At 32.4% G+C, this 18,084-nt stretch overlaps 1 protein-coding gene and 1 pseudogene across 4 annotated transcripts; both read right to left on the bottom strand.

Moving 5' to 3' along the window:
* Nucleotides 1-1,780: 1,780 nt before the first annotated feature.
* On the bottom strand, nt 1,781-4,741 carry LOC107421519 (probable leucine-rich repeat receptor-like protein kinase At1g35710; annotated as a pseudogene).
* A 1,755-nt stretch (nt 4,742-6,496) lies between these two features.
* Nucleotides 6,497-13,563, bottom strand: LOC107421571 (uncharacterized). Of its 4 annotated transcripts, none has more exons than XM_016030830.4 (9): nt 13,324-13,561; nt 13,170-13,221; nt 11,327-11,400; nt 10,344-10,445; nt 9,668-9,811; nt 8,601-8,652; nt 7,899-7,972; nt 7,237-7,326; nt 6,497-6,763 (listed from the first exon to the last, which is right to left on the bottom strand). In XM_016030830.4, exons 1-9 carry the CDS (start codon nt 13,446-13,448, stop codon nt 6,730-6,732), a joined length of 747 nt encoding a protein of 248 aa, XP_015886316.3. In that variant the 5' UTR covers nt 13,449-13,561; the 3' UTR covers nt 6,497-6,729. The 4 variants fall into 4 exon arrangements, 2 of the variants coding, with proteins under 2 accessions (XP_015886316.3, XP_024930651.3); XR_007241530.2 differs by lacking the exons at nt 6,497-6,763; nt 7,237-7,326 and adding exons at nt 7,016-7,194; nt 7,602-7,686 and having other exon boundaries at nt 13,324-13,563; XR_007241529.2 differs by lacking the exon at nt 6,497-6,763 and adding an exon at nt 7,602-7,686 and having other exon boundaries at nt 7,231-7,326; nt 13,324-13,563.
* Between the last annotated feature and the right edge of the window lie 4,521 nt (nt 13,564-18,084).

The following is an 18,084-nucleotide window of genomic DNA, read 5'->3' as shown; positions in this document are numbered from 1 at the left end:
TATCAATCTAGTCATGGTATTTTCTTATCCCAAAAGAAGTATGCTGTGGAACTACTCAAAAATTTGACATGGAGAAGTGTAATCCAGTTGACACTCCAATGATTTACAATCAAAAATTTGAACTCGAAGATGGTGCTGCCAAGATTGAAGTTTCAGCCTGTAGAAGTCTTATTAGAAGTTTGCAGTATTTATGTGCTTCTAGACCTAACATTATATTTTCTATGAGTTTGCTTTCTAGATTTATACATGCTCCATCACATATGCATTATTCTGCAGCTAAAAGAGTGCTAAGGCACATTAGAGGCACCATAGACTATGGTGTTTAGTTTTTGAAGCAAGAAAAATGCAAGTTGATGGGCTATGTTGATAGTGATTGGGCTTCCAGCATGGAGGATTCAAAAAGTACTTCAGGGTACTTATTTTCTCTTGGTTCAGATCCATTTTCATGGAGCTCACAAAAACAAGGTTCAGTTGCTCAATTCACAGCTGAAGCTGAATATATTGCTATTGCAGTTGCTTCAAATCAAGCTTTATGGCTAAGGAAGCTGCTTGTTGATTTAAATAAGAGGCAAGGAGAAGCTACCATTATATATTGTGACAACAAGTCTGCAATTTCCATTGCTGAAAATCCAGGTCAACATCGAATAACAAAGCATATTCCTGTCAAATATCATGCTATGAGAGAAGCTGAAAGAAATAGTGAAGTGAAGCTGGTTCATTGTAGTTCTGAGGTCCAGCTTGCAGATATTTTGATAAAAGCTTTGCTAAGAAACTGATTTGAAACATTAAGAAATGATCTTAGTGTTTCTAGCAAAACTGCCAAGGAGGAGTGTTAGTGTAATGTCACTTTTGTTGCTGTCATAAGTTGCTTTGTAATGATTAGTTACTGTACTTTCAGCTTTGCAGTAAAAACACTGTTATATTAGGTAGCCAAAGTATGGCTTTTCTTTTTGGCAATATGATTATTGCAGTAGTAGGTGAAAATTAGGTGGTTTAATGTTTCTGAAAACTTGTGTTTATATATTCTGTCCAAAAATGAACAATGTGTGCTCACCACACCAGTTTAAGCTTTTTTTCTTTCTCTTTCGTTTTTGCTATGTTTTTTGTTCTAAAAATCCTACACTATTTAATTATCTTGTTATTTCAAAACCTAGGCATTTTCGTTTTCTTGTTATTTCAAAACCTAGGCATTTTCGTCCCTGTTTGCATGTCACATGTTACGGTTTAACCGGTTGATTGCAGTACTATAGTCAGTCTCACTCGCTAAAAGACATCTTTTGGTTCTTGGTCTCATCTGAGAACAACTTTAGGTTCTTATTCTATTTTCTATCATTCTTGGGGATTTCCAATTTCTAAAGGAGTAGCAGCCCGTGTCTCCAACATTGAGAGAACTTTATCTATAGCTTGGATAGGTCGTTTGCGGCTTTAATCCTAGACCAAAAAATACAAAAATACTGGGTGACAGTATACAATTACTAGTAGGATTCGAGAAGTTAGCTCTTTTGGTTGGGACTTTCACCATTCCAAGACAATTACATCATAAATATAAATATTGTTTACCATTTCATATAACATAATCCCTTAAATAGTAAAACGTTGAAAACTAAAGGATGGTCAAAATTCATGCATTATAACACAAACAAAAATTATATTTCAGGGAGGACAACACAAAATGCAAAGTAACAAAAATGAACTGAACTGAACTGATTTCTAACCCCTCAATAAATCTTACCCATCTATGCCGAGTAGAAGTGGGTTCATGAGGTGTCCTATTGTAATTTCATGGAAACAATAATTCTGCTAATTGTCTACTGCGATCAACAATTTGTTTGGAAACATTATCCATTGTTGGTCGATGCTTCGGGTCAGCATTTAAGCATGCAAATGCAATTGAAGCAAAAAGAGCAACATTATGTACAGCCAACCGACTTCTCGGGGGTGCTAAACGTTGGTCTAATACTTCAATTAGTTTTAGATTTTGTGTTGAAGATGATGATAACGATGACAAAATTTCTTTTGGATGTTATCCCATCAGCGTTTCAATTGCCACCACTCCAAAGCTATAAACATCGTATTTTAAGGTTACAACTATAGTATAGGCAAGTTCTACAATTCACAAGAACACAAAACAACTTAAATATTAATTTATTAATTGTTTTGTTAAAAAAAAAATGTGAAAGAGAGTTCAAAATATAATATTGAAAGAAAATTTGAAGCTCTCCTTAAAATTAAATTAGTTTGACCATGAAGTGTGTTCCATTTATCATGTATGTAGATTTATTAATAATATTGGTGATACAAATAGCCTTCTTTTTTTGTGTGCCCTGAATATTTGACAATTAAATGATTGAACATCAGATAGAAAACTGTGTAGGAAGAGCGTAAAGCTTTACCTGGAGCAATATAACCATAAGTACCAGCCAATATGGTAGATTGAGTGGTGGAATTAGGATCGAGGAGTTTTGCAGTGCCAAAATCAGCAACGACAGCTTCTAGTTCTGAGTTGAGTAGGACATTGTTAGTGGTTAAATCACGATGTACAATTGGTGGAGTGCAATCATTATGCAAATAACACAATGCATTCACTATGCCTTTGATAATGTCCACCCTTTTCTTCCAATCTGATTCCATGGCCTCCACATCATTGTTCAGGACACAGAACAAGCTCCCCTTTTCCATGTATTGGTAAATTAAAAACATGCACCTTTTATGGAAACAAAATCCATAGAGTCTCACAATATTTCGGTGTTTCAATTCTGTCAACATTTTTACCTCGTTCTCGAGACTCTTGATCAAAACAAGCTCTTCGGCCTCTGAAGTGTACAGTATTTTCAAAGCAACCACTTTTCCATTAGGCATCTGTGCTCTGTAGACACTTCCATAACCACCCGTGCCAATGCAATACCTCATATCGAAATGCTCTGCTGCCTGTATGATGTCTTTGTATGCTAAATTCCCATCATAATTTCATATTGAAAATATATCTCCATTCTTTGTTGCAATTATCTCGTCAAGTGATTCAACCTTTTTAGTTTTGCACCCGCATTTGTAGAACATTGCCCATATAATAAGCATAAGAAATGACAATGCAAGCATAATAAAGATGGAAAAAAATAATCAGTTTAACTTTGTTGATGATGCTTGGTGGGCTCGGTTGAAACGAAGGTTCAAAACATGAGTAATTATATAAATATGAATCTGCATTTGTTATCATATGATACTGAATAGAACAGGGGATGCAACAGTTGAGATGGTTACCGGCAAGGTTTAAGGTGATTAAGTTTGAGAGGTGGGCAAGTTGAAACAGTATTTGTCCAACAATCGAGTTGCTACTGAGGTCCAAAGAAGTGAGTCTAGAAAGGTAACATATCTCAATTGGTATGCTTTCGTTGAAGTGGTTGTATGACAAGTCAATATCTTGTATACTTCGAAGACCACCTAAAGATGGGGTAATAGGACCCCTGAGTTGGTTTGAATTGAGTTCCAATCTTGTCAGATTCTTTAAATTCCCTATTCGGGAAGGCAATGAACCACTTAGTTGGTTCCGACTGAGGCTTAAGTGTTGTAAGCTAGTTAAATCACATATAGCAGAAGGTATTGCACCAGTTAGTTGGTTCTCATCGAGTCCCAATGTTTCCAGACTTTTTAGATTCCCTATGTGGATTGGAATGGAACCATTAATTGCATTATAAGAAACGTCAAACTCTATTAAATGAGTGAGGCTTGCGATTGAAAAAGGCAACCGGCCATAGATTTGATTGGTAGAAATATCCAAATGAGTGAGGTTGGTTAAAAGACCAAGTGATGAAGGGATTGGTCCGTACAACTTGTTGAAGCCCAAGTTTAATGTAACAAGCGTGTTTAGATTGCCTAACCCTAGTGGAATGGAACCTTGAGTATAATTAAAAGAAATGTCACGTATCACCAATTGGGAGTGTTACGAAAAATAGAATAAAACAATAGCAATAGAAGAATAAAATAGAACACACAGATTTACATGGAAAACCCTTGACGGAAAAAAACCACAGGCAAAGAGAAGTAAATTTTTATTAATGAAGATTGGTACAAAAGGTGAGCAAAATAGAGCGATTAAAACCCTCAAAATAAAATACGACCAAAGAAAAAAAAACCCCCCCGAAAAATATATATATATTGTACGGACGGAATAAACTAAAAAATTGGAAAGGATAGAGCCCCATTTTTTTTTTCTCAAAATAGATTTCATCAAACAGGTCGCACAGCGAGCTTTTCGGATCAGATTAATAAGAATTCGGATCATCGACTCTAACAGGGAGGGGTTTCTTAATGAAAGAGATAACTCACCTGAAAGAGAATTATGAGAGAGGTTGAGGTGGGTGAGCTTCAAAAGAGTGCCTATCTCTTGCGGGATGCTCCCATTGAGTCCAGCTTCAGCAAGATCCAGGTGGACTAAATTCGGAAACGAAGAGCCATTAAGAAATCTCCCAAGTTCGCTTTCATATGGAGGAGGATAGCCTTGTAGAGAAATATGTGTAATGCTTCCAACAGGATTGCAAGTAATACCAGGCAACTTGCAAGGAGTTGTGGTAGTGGAGTTGAGATATTCGCGACTCCACCATCCAGATTCAAGCAAAGCCTTTGCTTCTTGTTCAGGAGAATATTTAACAGAGCCCAAAACAAGGGAAGCATAGGAGATTAATTGTACTGCTACTGCAGCAACATTGGATATGGAATTGGAAATATTGGAAATGGAGGATACCATCATGCTCTCTGATAACTATCTACTTGACTTGAAAGCAATTTTCTTAGAAGCATTATATATAGTAGGCTCTCTTATGCCTTTTTCATTTTCTTTTTTAATTTTTACTTATAATCCTTTTGAACTTTGATTGCATTGTAAGTGTGAATAATATTATTCAAACTTTGAATACAGTATTTAATGATATGGGCCCAATCAGTCCTTCCCTCACTTTCCTTATCCCTTTGTTTTGTTCTTGTTCGTATTCTCTCAAAAGCGATTGGAGGAAGACCCTTGTGTATACAGGATACTAGATTTAGGAACTAGAATAATTAAACAACTAAGCGTTGTTTGTTTGTGTGTTTAATTTTTAATTCTTTTGTTTTATTTATTTTTTATTTTTACTAAATTGTATATAATGTGCTTATTCCAATTGTTTGTTAATGTTAATTACCAATCTTAAAGTTTATCATACATATCAATCAACTACAAATATTAAAAAAAATAATAATAACAAAAATTAAAAATAAAAAACCAATATAATTTTAAACTGTGTTTCATTTTATGTTTATATATTTTTTTTCTATTCTCTAGATTTATAAATCATTAAGATATATAATTACTACTAATTAACATTAACAAACAGTCAAACATATTACTTTCAATTTAGTGGGGGAAAAAAAAGAAAGCAAAACCTAATTAATAAAAGACACATTGATTACTATTAACGACACATGGAAAAATTATTTAAGTTGATAAGCTTCAAATCTCTCTTTATTTGTATAGAAACATTTCAAACTGTAGCTATATCAATATATAAAAATGCTTTTAAAGCATTTGACGCAAGAAAACATTAACATAAATGCTGCTGTGTTGACTAGGGATGGACTGACTGTGATATCATTCGTATCAAAAAAAATGGAACATGTGATATTATTCATTTTCTTTTGCACGCCTTTCATTTTCACATGTGTGCGAACGAAACAAATAGGAAGCAGTAAGCGGGGTGAGGGTGACCATGAACGTTGGGCCAGGGCCTCCCACTCAGATTTTTCTGTCTTTATTACTCTCTCTCTCTCTCTCTCTCTCTCTATATATATATATATATATATTATATCCATTTCTCTTATATCTGTTTTTGAATAATTTCTCTTATATGAAATAGTTATTTCAATTGTGGAGCGAACAAACATATGTTTCAAAAGCTTAGTTTCTCTAGTAAAATCAAAAAATTCAATTCTAATATGGCAAATTATGAGTTATTTGAAATGATTTCTTTAGTTATACTCTTTCCATGTCATAAATTAAAATATAATATAAAAATCTTATTATATATCATGGTGCCCTCTCAAAAATTTTTCTCAAAAATTTTTCTGAGTCCGCCATTGAGAGCGACTATACCAAGAAAAAAAAAATTGTAAATACCAACAAATTATTAATATGAAAAATAGCCCAGACTCACAGTCCATCCCAATTCCCAAGTGAAGGTGACAGCATTTACCTTACTGTTTTCTTGCGTCAAAACTGGGATGCTTTCAAAGCATTAAAAGCATTTACCAATAAAACTGGGATGCTTTAAAAGCATTATTTGATGACTTTTCTTCATACACTCAACTTAGTGTTCATTTGCACTAAACCAAGAAAAATGGGCATGCAAAGAAAATGATTAACACATTCCCTTTTTTCCCCTTTTTTTTTTTTTTTTTTTTTGTGGGGGGGGAACCAGTAAAAGAGTTGGCTAAAGTAGTTGTTTGGTGCTGGATTTGCCAACAAGCAAGGTTAATGAACTAGAACTTCATCAATATAAGTGAAATTATTTTAGGAGTGGACAAGAAAAAAACACATTTTCATGGTCCCAATTTCCTAGGATAATTTCAACTCTGCTTTCCCTTTAAAGCTTTCATATGTAGTAATATGCAGTCTTAATGGTGGTTAGAATGGAGATTTCATTTTTGAAAACAAACCAAATTGCTCTTGAACTTCCTCTGCCATCAAACCGAGTTCATATTGTCTCACAACAATGTTCCCTCATACCTGCTTTCTGCCCTACAATGAACAATAAACTAGCTTGAATAAAAAAAAAAAAAAAACAAAACTAATACAACTTAGAAACCATATCAAAACCCAAACCAATCTAAATCCTGAAAAAAATTGTAAATTATTTAAATCTCTTATAAAGCATAATAATTCTGCTGAGGATATAAATTGTCTTTTGGAATGCTGGCTCAGTGCTTTTTCAACTATGGGGCGAACAAACATACGTTTCACAAGCTTAGTTTCTCTAGTAGAACCAAGAAATTCAGTTGTAATATAGTAAATTAAGAGTTATTTGAAATGATTTATACAGTTCTACTCTTTTCCTTTCCCATAAACATCATATATAGAACCGGAACGTAAAGTCGGTTCTCCATTCAATTCTTCACATAAACAGGTGAACAACCAACTCTGCTTCTCAAAATATTTAACACAAAATTACCCTACAGTTCAAATGTGCAAGACAAATATAGTGTTAGACTTGCCTGTCTTCGCTTTTTAATAAAACAAGGTAGACTGGATCTTGGGTTGTCAAATGGAACAGTTGCTGTACAATGTATATACATGTTGCAATGCTGTATAAAAGAGCATAAAGAAATAAGATTCAGAGTAGGTGCCTTGTAACAGCTACATTATATGTTGAATTTTAACAGATTCAACAGGAGTAAAGATACCACGCAGATATTCAATTTTGCAAAATATAATATAACAAACACAAATTATCATTTCTAGAAGTAAACAATTTCACAAGCAACAAATGAGAGCCGTATGCGGAAAGAGTCACACTCTTTAATTACTTGTTATGTATTATAAAAATTTTTCAAATCAGTGGCAAGATAAAACACATTACTTGTCATTCTCCAACCGCTTGGGTATTCCAATAAAGTTCCTAACGATGCCTTATTTATTTGCAAATTTGCATGGACAACTTTTGACTGTAGACAATGTGCAGTATTAGAAATATATAACAAATCTGTATAAGCACTAAACACTTGTATTGCATATCATCTGTCCATAACGAACCTCATTGTCAGAACTTATCTCCCATATGTATGTGCATGTGCATAAAATATGTCAACTTCATTATAACAAAGATGTGGACAGACCAAATGCACTACTTGTCATAGACAGAGTGAGAAAATATTACCTGCCAAAACATATCAACAAAACTATCCAAAAGATTGCAGCAACAAAAGTTGAACTTGTATGGGCAACCCAAACCTGATTACGCATACAAAGAAAATATGATTGCTTATCCAACTTGGGAATATTACTATCAATGAAACTGAAAATGTTATATGTATGAATTCACAAATATGTATAATTCAGTAGATCTAAGGAATGAAGATACAAAATTCCCATTTCAGAACTAAATTCCTTACTCATTATACCTTATTACCTAAGCTTCCAAGAAACTGGTCTTATGTGAATCCTATTTACTATTCACTGCCTATATAAGGAACCATCAACGTTTCAATTAATTAAAATAAATGAAATTTGAAATATTTATTAACAGAAAAATTACTTTGCACAAGATAACAAAATGCAACTTTCTACTGTAATATAATGATTTGAAGAACTATACTTATGAACTACTAAAAGGAATCTCACTTTGAGGATAAGACTTTAATCTTGACTACTTATGTGATTTTTAATTGAACTTATACTGATCTAAAAAATATATAAAAAGTACAGAAAACAGATACTACGGAGGATAACTGGACGAAAGGGAGTACATAACTGTTTTATGTCAAATTAGATATGAATTTCCATATTTGTTGGAAAAATTGATAATGGAAGAAGGACTAGGAATTTAGTTCTGGCATAAAGATAAGCACAAAAAACATACCGATAGAGCAATAACATTGATATAGAAGTCAATAAGTGTTGCTATCATCCACCTGCAAAAGTTTTAGTAACTCGTTACACAAAAGTCAAATGATCAAGCACAAAAAACAATTACAACAGAGAAGCAATATAGACAAGCCTAGACATATCGATAAAGTAAGCATCAAACACAACAATATGTTACTATGAGAAAGAGAGAAGCAATATAAAAACAAAGTAGATATATCAAACGTAATATATTTATTTGGTTAAGTTGAAGAACTTTGCCGTACTGTCTAGTTGCACGAGAATATGAGGTGTCTTTTGTTTTTATCACATAGTGTTTCTTGAGTACTTAGTGCGCTTGGAGGAAGCCCAGGAGCAGATCATGGTCGAGGTTATCAAAGCATTTATTTCACAATGTCAGCTTTAACCAGTCTATCCAGGGTTCCCCATTTCCTCATTTGAAGAAAGAATGTAATAGGTCCTCATCTTCGTATAAACCCGTGGGATTGCAGTAGAAAGACTCGTTCTACATCCAGAGCTACCATTATTTTGTTTGCATGCTTAGTTTATAGAGAGGAATGGATGAGTGCGATCCAGCTAACTGGTCCATATAATTGATTTGGTGCATTGGAGGGAGGAACAGTGGGATACATGAAGAAAGAAAGCATGAGATCTTTTATTATTATTTTTCTTTCTTCTTTTTAATGAGTAGTTAATACACCTATTATCCTCATTAAGAATTTGTTGGCAGTCATATATAAAAAATTGTAGAGAAATCATACACACATCAGAGTGTGTGTGTGTGTGTGTGTGTGTGCATGTGCATGGGACAATATGAATTGAAAATTCCCAGCTGGCTAAACCCATCCATGCTAAAAGGATCAAGTTCTTTTGTGTGAGTATGCCAAAAAATATATGAGATATACCTCCCAACAGCAGATCTATGTTAGATCTCTATTGAATACATGTGCTTGTCTATGCATGTACAATTGTGCATTCAATTTAAAAATACTTTGCTTTAGAACACATTCTCTAACACATAATTTAATTTACAAGGGGTAAAATCAAAGGTGGTAAACTTACGGTGTCAAAAGCTCTTTGCGAAAAGGAGAACCATCAGTTAATATAGTATAAACCAGAGTTCCTGACATCAAACAACCCAAAACAATAAAAATGACTCTTGTGATCACCACAGGGGAGTGTTTCCTCTTTTGTTCCACATCATCCCTACAAGAAAAGACTTGCACGTGAAAATGCAAGAAATATCTACTTTCTAATATGCATAAGATTTTCTTTTAGTAAAAGTTCCTCAAGTCCTACTTCCCCAATCCAATCAAGAGAACGGGAAGCAAATTAGTGAAAGATGGCGATTAAAATATTCCTTGCAATGGATAAAAAGTACCAGAGCTTCAGTAGAACATTAAGACCTATAATTTGTTAAAGGATCACATGAATCATACACATGTGATCCAAAGTAATTCAATTTACCAACAAAATTGCAAATTCGCTTTCAAAACTGACATTTTAATGCAGCATTTGTTGCCTTCAAAGAAAAAGAATTTTCAATACATAAAAACAGCAACTATTAATGAGCTATTCCCTACATATCTGCCATCAATCTAACATAGCTTTACTTTAAAGTGATGCAAGATAAGAATGCCTCAATTTCTTTGCAGACTTCTTTAGATGTTCCATCATAAATTATTTTAGAAATTATTTCATTATAAGTCATAGCACAACTGAAGTTTTCTCTACATACTTATATGGATGCCGCAACAGAATGTAATTAATTGGATCTCGCCTTGATTCTTGAGTGGGTAGCTTCATCAATTGCACAACAATGTAGGCACATGTAGTAATGCTGGAAAAAAAATAAAAAATAAAAAACTTATCAACAATGAGCTAATTAATGTTCACCTTTGACATTGCAGTAATGGAGCCACAACTTTTTTAAAACCTCAGTTAGCCATCATTTCCAATAATAGTGACAAGCATAGAACAGTTTCAAAATCTTCAAATAAGAAACAGATTTATAGGCCCGAATCAATTTTTCATCCTTAAGTAAAACCTTTAAGGGAACTGAAAAAAATTAAACGAATTTAGAATAACATCCATAACATAAAAATCAGACAGTTTACATCACAAAGCAAAGCTTGCAATAGAAATAAGCTAATTTTCATAAACCAAGAATCGATAGAATGATGTAGAACCTGAGAAAGAGAAAGAGAAGAATAAGATGGGAGAGAAGGAAAGAAAGAGAGAAAAAGAGAAAAATTAGAGGAAGGGGAATTTATTTGAATTTTTTAATCAATAACTAGAAAACTGTCTTTAAAGTGCAAAATTCAAGTACAAAGTAAACAAACACCAAGAGAGAGAGAGAGAGAGAGAGAGAGAGAATATGTTTCAATTCATGGAGGAGAAGTTTAAAATTTAAATAATAGCGGAAGCAACAAGAGTAGAAGAACACATAAAAAGCAATACTCTCATGTTTTTAAGGGGAAAAAGATAAACCTTAACTGATAACTGTGCATTATGTCAAAAATAAATGTACGATTTTAATTGAAATTAAAAGAAATCTTCATAGAATATAAGAAAGAAAACATATTAAGGAAAAATCATTTTGTGAGAAACAGACAGAAATACAGCCTTCATGCACATAGCCCACTCAAATGAATCTCAATTCCATAGATAAGAAACTAATGATAGCAATGCAGGGATTCAATCAAGCAAAAGAAAGCATACCTGCCAAAACATACAAGCAGAATTATCCAGATTGTTGTACTGATCCAATTTGATTCCTTGTATAAAACCCAAGCCTGGAATGGGAGAAAACTTTCTAAATTCACATGAAATTCTCTTTAAGAAGCACATACATTCTTTGGCAACACTGTCTCCCTGTCAATTATCAAGTATGAATTTATAACATGCACATCCAATTCACATCACCATCCGACATGGTTCATATAGAATGAAAACTGTACAGCACAATTACCACATACCTGTATATATATATATATATATATCACAAAGAGGAAGAAGAAAAAATAGTGACACCTACACAATATTAGCATGAAGAGCAAACAGCTCAGAGGAATGAAAAGTAGAGGGAAAAAATTAAAATTTCAAAAATAGATCAACACACTATCTACCAACTTAAAGGTAAGGTTACACATAATTCTTACTGCTTAAATTTTGAGAAGATTCTTAGAATTTCAGTTTATTTCTTTCTTCTATGTTTCCTTGGCTGTATCGTTTATCAAGGTCAAACAAGTTCCTATATGTTTTTTAGACTCTATTGATGTTTAAAACAACTCTCTTGCATGGAATTTCAGTGTTTAATAAACAAAATAGAAACCATCTCGCTTATAGTTTCTTGAAACAACCAATATGAGATAATTGTCCTCTGATTTCTTCAGAAATTTTTCATGCAGTCACTTCCTTTTGTAATTGGTAATCATTCCTACCCTGTATTTGAACCATATAGAACCATTTGGAAAGCTTGTGTCCTCTGCAGGGTTCAGGTACCACATATGTGTTTATGACCCCGTGGTGCATCAATTGTAGAATAGATTATCAAATCAATTGATCACTTACTTGTACATTATAAAGTGGCAACTTCCCTTTGTTTTGGATTGTTCAGTGAAGCTAGAGTCTGTTGGATGTATCCTAATTTTATTGTTATTTCTCATTGATTGTGAAGTTGCTTTATGAGTTCTCATGAAAAAATAAAAATAAATATGGAAGAGTGTTTGAAGATAAATTTCCATGATACTTATTAGTTTTGGGATTGAATTAGGTTCTTGAATTCTTTTGGGGCATCCTCTCTAAATAATTTAATGATTATCTTATATGCCCAATTTCTGTTGCAAGGAGATCTTAAGCTGAAGCAATGCTAGTTTCTTTATTTTGCTTTGTTTTGTCTGCCTTTTTTATTTCTTGAGGATTACTATCTCTAAAGATCATATATTAGATGATCATTTAGCAATGAAAGCTTGGTTTCCTATCCCAAAAACAGTTCTTCTTTCTTTAAAAAAAAAAAAAAATTAAACTGACTTGGTGGCATAGAATTTTGAAGCCAAATAGATGCACAAAAAAATGGTGTTTCATTCTATCAAAGGACCAAGGGAGGGGTGCACCTCATTCTAGAACTCACATATTATGGGTTTATAAAGTTCACAAATCAAATGGGATAACATACTTAAAAATAATTGTCAAATTGAGAAATCTGACTTCTGAACTTATCACCTTCAAATGATCCAAAACCCTTATAACAACCAAAAAAAGCCACTCCACCAACTTAAAATGATAATTCCACTAAAGCAAAAGCAATCCATCAACAAAACAGTAAAAACACACAATTAAAAAATAAATTAAAAATTAAATTATGATCTCATCTTGAAAGACAAAAGGATTCGAATTAAAATAATTCTATATTCCATGGCTTAGACAAGTCACTAAATTTATTATAAAAGATAAATTCTAAATTATCAAAAAAAACTATTAAAAAAACAAAAAAGCAATCACAAAGACACAATTTATTCATTAGTATAAATTTAGACGAAGTAGAATTGAGAACTTGTCATACCGCTAAAAATACAACGTTGATATAGAAATCAACCAAGGTTGCTGTCATCCACCTGAAAACCCATCAACAAAAAAACAAAAAACCCATAAACATATACAAGAATTATTAATTCCTACAAATTGAGTAACAACAAAGAGAGGGAGAGAGAGAGAACGGAGTGAGAAGCTCTTTGCGGAAAGGAAGACCATCGACGGACAGAGTGTAAACTAGAGTGAGCACCATAACAAAACCCAATACCGAGAACCATATTTTCAAGCTTACAACCAGTGAATTCGCCATTGACCACGAACTCAGAGAAAATTCCTAACTTGGAAAAAACTGAAACGAAGAGGAAGAAGAAGAAAAGTCCAACCAACCCAGCCACCATTATCCATTTATTCGTTACATAAAGGACCATCAATGCTTAAATTACAATAACACCACCTTAAGTATTTTGTGTGCCTTTTTTCTTTTTTTTCTTTTTTTTTCTTTTCCCCAATGAATTTCTGTATTCTGTGTAAAAGTAGATAAAATTCAATCCAATCCGTTCAATTCGTTCAATCTAATATATTTTTAATGATTTAGATAGAATTTTTACATCAATTGGATTGAATTAGATTTAAAATATTATAAATTGTACGAATTGAATTGGTTATGGACTGAAAATATAAATCCAACACAATCTAATACAATCTAAATAATATATTATATAATTAAAAAATTATATATTTTTTTATTTTTTTTATTTTTATATATTAATTTTAATTTTATTTTTATTTTTATATATTAATTTTTAATATATATATATATTTTTATATCTCCAAATCCAAAATCGATTCTTGAATGAATGAATTTTGATAAATGTATTATTTTACATTATTTGTTCTAACAATTTTAATTTGATTTTGTAGGAGTAAGATAATAACATTAATATTTGCTACTTGACAAGTGCATGATGTATATCATTTACTACATTTTTTTCTTTATTTTCCATTGTAGACTATATTGTATTATTTTAATTGTATTTTATATTTGAATAATTATAATTTATTATTTATATTTTATATTTGAAAAATTTTTTATTTGTATTATATATTTATAAATTAGTAAGTTTTAAACCGATTAACCAATCAAAACTAAATCAAAAAATCAATAAATATAAATTGGATTATATTTCGGTCCAAAACCGAACCAATCTAATCCATACCCATTCCTAACTGTGTGTTGCATAAATGCTTTAGCACCTTTCAAAATTTAAACATTCTTTCATCTATTTTCTATTTATTTTTATTTTGTACGGCTCCTTTCCTTGTACAATACGCCATTCTTGCTAAGAACATTTGAGCAACAAGGTGTAATTTGGAAATTTTTCAAGTAATTTTTATTGGAAATGAAATACTTATCCATATCTAATTGGATATAGGGACATTTTATGGCTAAGAATATAAAAAATAAAAATATTTGGAAAAGCTAACCGTTTTAGAGGTTGGCATAAAATATGAATGACAAACCATTGGGTTTAAGTTGTATCAATGGTTCAGTTTTTTATAATTTTCACCCAAATCAAACTAAACATATAAACCTATATAATTATTTTTCATTTTTTTTTATGTATTTTTAAGTAACTTGAATTTAATATTTACATTATAAATGATATTAAATTCAAATTATTACAAATATATATAGTATATTAAGAAAAGTATAAAAATATAGTTTTTGGACTGATTTTAAGTCACAACAGACCAAATGGATAATAACGGTTTGCAAACAAATTGACCGAACCAAATTAATGCCCACCCTAACTCATTTTATATTTTTATGGCAATCTTTTAGAGTTCAAAGCTTCACATTTTTTGTAGTGCTATAAACACCAATTTATTTACCAAATTATATAATAGCATAAACATGTAATTATTTTATTTATTAAAAAATTAATGTAATTTAAATATAAATAAATAAATCTTTAAAAAGATTGTTATGTATGTAACATCTCACATCGGTTGGAAAGGGAAACGAAGCATGGCTTATAAGCATGTGGATACCTTTCCCTTCGAGAGGCCTTTTCCTGTGACCCACCGTTGTAATGGGGTCGGGAAGAGCAAAACCGTGCGGGCCGGGCCCAAAGCGGACAATATCTTGATGCGGGTGGTCTGGGCTGTTACAGTGGTATCAGAGCCAGACCCGGATCGGTGTGCCAGCGAGGACGCTGGGCCCTAAGGAGGGTGGATTGTAACATCCCACATCGGTTGGAAAGGGGAACGAAGCATGACTTATAAGCGTGTGGATACCTTTCCCTTCGAGAGGCCTTTTCCTATGACCCACCGTTGTAATGGGGTCGGGAAGAGCAAAACCGTGCGGGCCGAGCCCAAAGCGGACAATATCTTGATGCGGGTGGTCTAGGCTGTTACATGTAGGTCTGGTTTTTATTCCTAAGACATATGATGACTATACCATCGTAGATTAGGGCTTGCTTTTGGGCTACTGCTCTTGAAAGTTTAACGGATTTTTATTTATTTATTTATTTTGGTGAAATGTAACCAATTTTTATCTAGTTGTTCAAAGCTACCTGCTTTTGATACATGAGATTTAATTTTAAAGACCCCGATAGTAAAGGTAGTTGATCTCCATTTTTATTGAAATTAGGTATGAGCCAATAAAACAAAATTGCCGAGTTTTGTAATTAAAGTAACATGTTATTAATATCTTAAAAAAAAAAAAAAAGAGCAATATGGTCTTATTTTTTTGGTTGATAATACAAATACAACTTAAATATAAACAAATGAATGTATAAAGAATAAATAAAAATTAAATATAAACAAATAAAATAATAATGCATAACCATTTTGTCATTTTTTTTGTCACATTAGTAGACAACTTAGTGACCATAGCACTATTTGTAAGAAAATAACGATATTTTATTTTGCTACCTCACATGGTAGTGTCTATAACATTGTCATAACTTAACTCCCAGTTTTTAGTTTTGCAACCCACCAAAAAAAAAAAAAAAAAATCCAAATTTTTAGTGCCAATATTGTTATGGTCATGAAATATGCTTACCAATTAATGTGATTGTGGCAGGCAATTAATCTTTGACAAAAAGATAAATTCTAAAATTATGAAAAGTGAGTGCATTTAGGATTGCTTGTAGACCCTAAATTGGATTGTGGAAAAATTTTCCACAAATTGAAGTGTTTGATAAATTATAAAATTCAAATTCTCCAATAATTACCTATTTCAAGCTAAAATGTGGAAAGTAATCATAGGTAGCTTATTAGAGTATCTCCAAAATAGCATGTGTATTGCTCTGTCTGTTGTTAAAAATTTTTTATCATATCAGCTAAAATAGACTATATTTACAAAAAATTCTTCTTCAATGGATCTGTAAAAAAGTTTTATCAAACTAATATGGCATTAAAAAGGAATATGAGATACATTATTTAGCAATTGCAGGTTTGGCATTTCCTCTTGGCCACTGTCTCCTCAGGAAGCTGAAGCAAAGGTAGTCTTGTTGTCAACCTCCTCAACGTCCATGTCGTTGTAATTGGGCCCTACGTCGTCGCCACGAACGACAAAGGGGCTGGGGTGATGACAGGGTTAAGGGGTTGGAAAAAGGTTTTGGATTTTGGCAGTATTGGTCTTCAGCAACGGTGGTTAGATTCTTGTTTGATGGCAGCAATGATATTGGATCTTGTAACTTTCTCACTATTCCTCCACGGTCGTTGGTCCTCTGTTCGTATCACAGGAATTGTCACATCTATCTAGGAGAGGGTAGTATGAAAGATAAATCCCATGATGCAATATTTGGATAGATTTAAGCAATTGGGATAGTGGTTCTAAAGATCAAACCAAAGGTGAGAATATGGTTGAAATGGAGGAGTTGTACTGTTCCTTCAATTTTATGATTTATAATGAAGTTGTTCTATTATTACTGTAAAATTAGATTCTGGAAGTATTTTCAGAACTATACTTGTAGTTAATCATAAAATTGGTTATAGTTTATATGGGACATGATTTTGCTTGCAAAGATTCATTGACCCACATGAAGAATTAAAGATATTTGAATTTGATTTAGTAAATTTGAGAAGTCCTTGATATGATAAAGCAAGGGTTATGAATAGGGATGTCAACGGGGCCGGGCGGGATCGGTTTTTAAAATCCCATCCCCATCCCCGTAGGGGATTTTTCATCCCATCCCCGCAATTTTCCCCTTTTTTTTAGAAGCGGGGCGGGGACGGGGATTCCCCAATCGGTGGCGGTGCGGGGACGGTTTCCCCATTTGGTTTTTTTCATATAATTGATATAATTTTTTTTGATAAATTTATATTAAAAAAATTTCTTCTATAAGCAAAATATAAATAAAATGACCAAAAATATAATAAAAATACAATAAAAGATATCAAAGTTCAAATTTATAATTGTCGCTAATTAGAGTCGAATTGTCTCTAAAAGGTGTTGATGATGATTGATCCTTGTCATGTGGAGTGCTTCCAATTGTCGAACCACTAGCTTCAGCCATAATTTACCTTAAAAAAAATAAAAAAAGTATAAAAAAACAAAAATTGAAAGACAAGACAATTAGATTAATGTGTTGATACCATCCTGACAAATGTAATAGTACTCTCACATGCATTTCACCAGAAAATATAATACTCTCACATGCAAAAAGACCAGGGCGATAACCCAGAAAGCAAGTTCAACAACCACAATAAAAAACCTGACAGATTAAAAAAACTGCAAACCCACATATAGATAGTGCATAAAATCTATTATATATACATATCATAACACAAAACGAACAAAGTACTATAAAAGATTATAGAGTTGCTAAGAAAAAACAAGCTCAAATTTCAATTAAAAAACAAGAGATAATTTGGAGAAGTTTAATTCCAAGACCAAGAAAACAAAAAGAACAGAGCAATTCAGACAAGACAAGGAT

Source organism: Ziziphus jujuba, chromosome 5, assembly GCF_031755915.1.
Source record: "Ziziphus jujuba cultivar Dongzao chromosome 5, ASM3175591v1".
Taxonomy (NCBI): Eukaryota; Viridiplantae; Streptophyta; class Magnoliopsida; order Rosales; family Rhamnaceae; genus Ziziphus; species Ziziphus jujuba.
The sequence above is the reverse complement of the archived record's forward strand: the minus strand, read 5'-3'. Positions and strand labels throughout refer to the sequence as shown.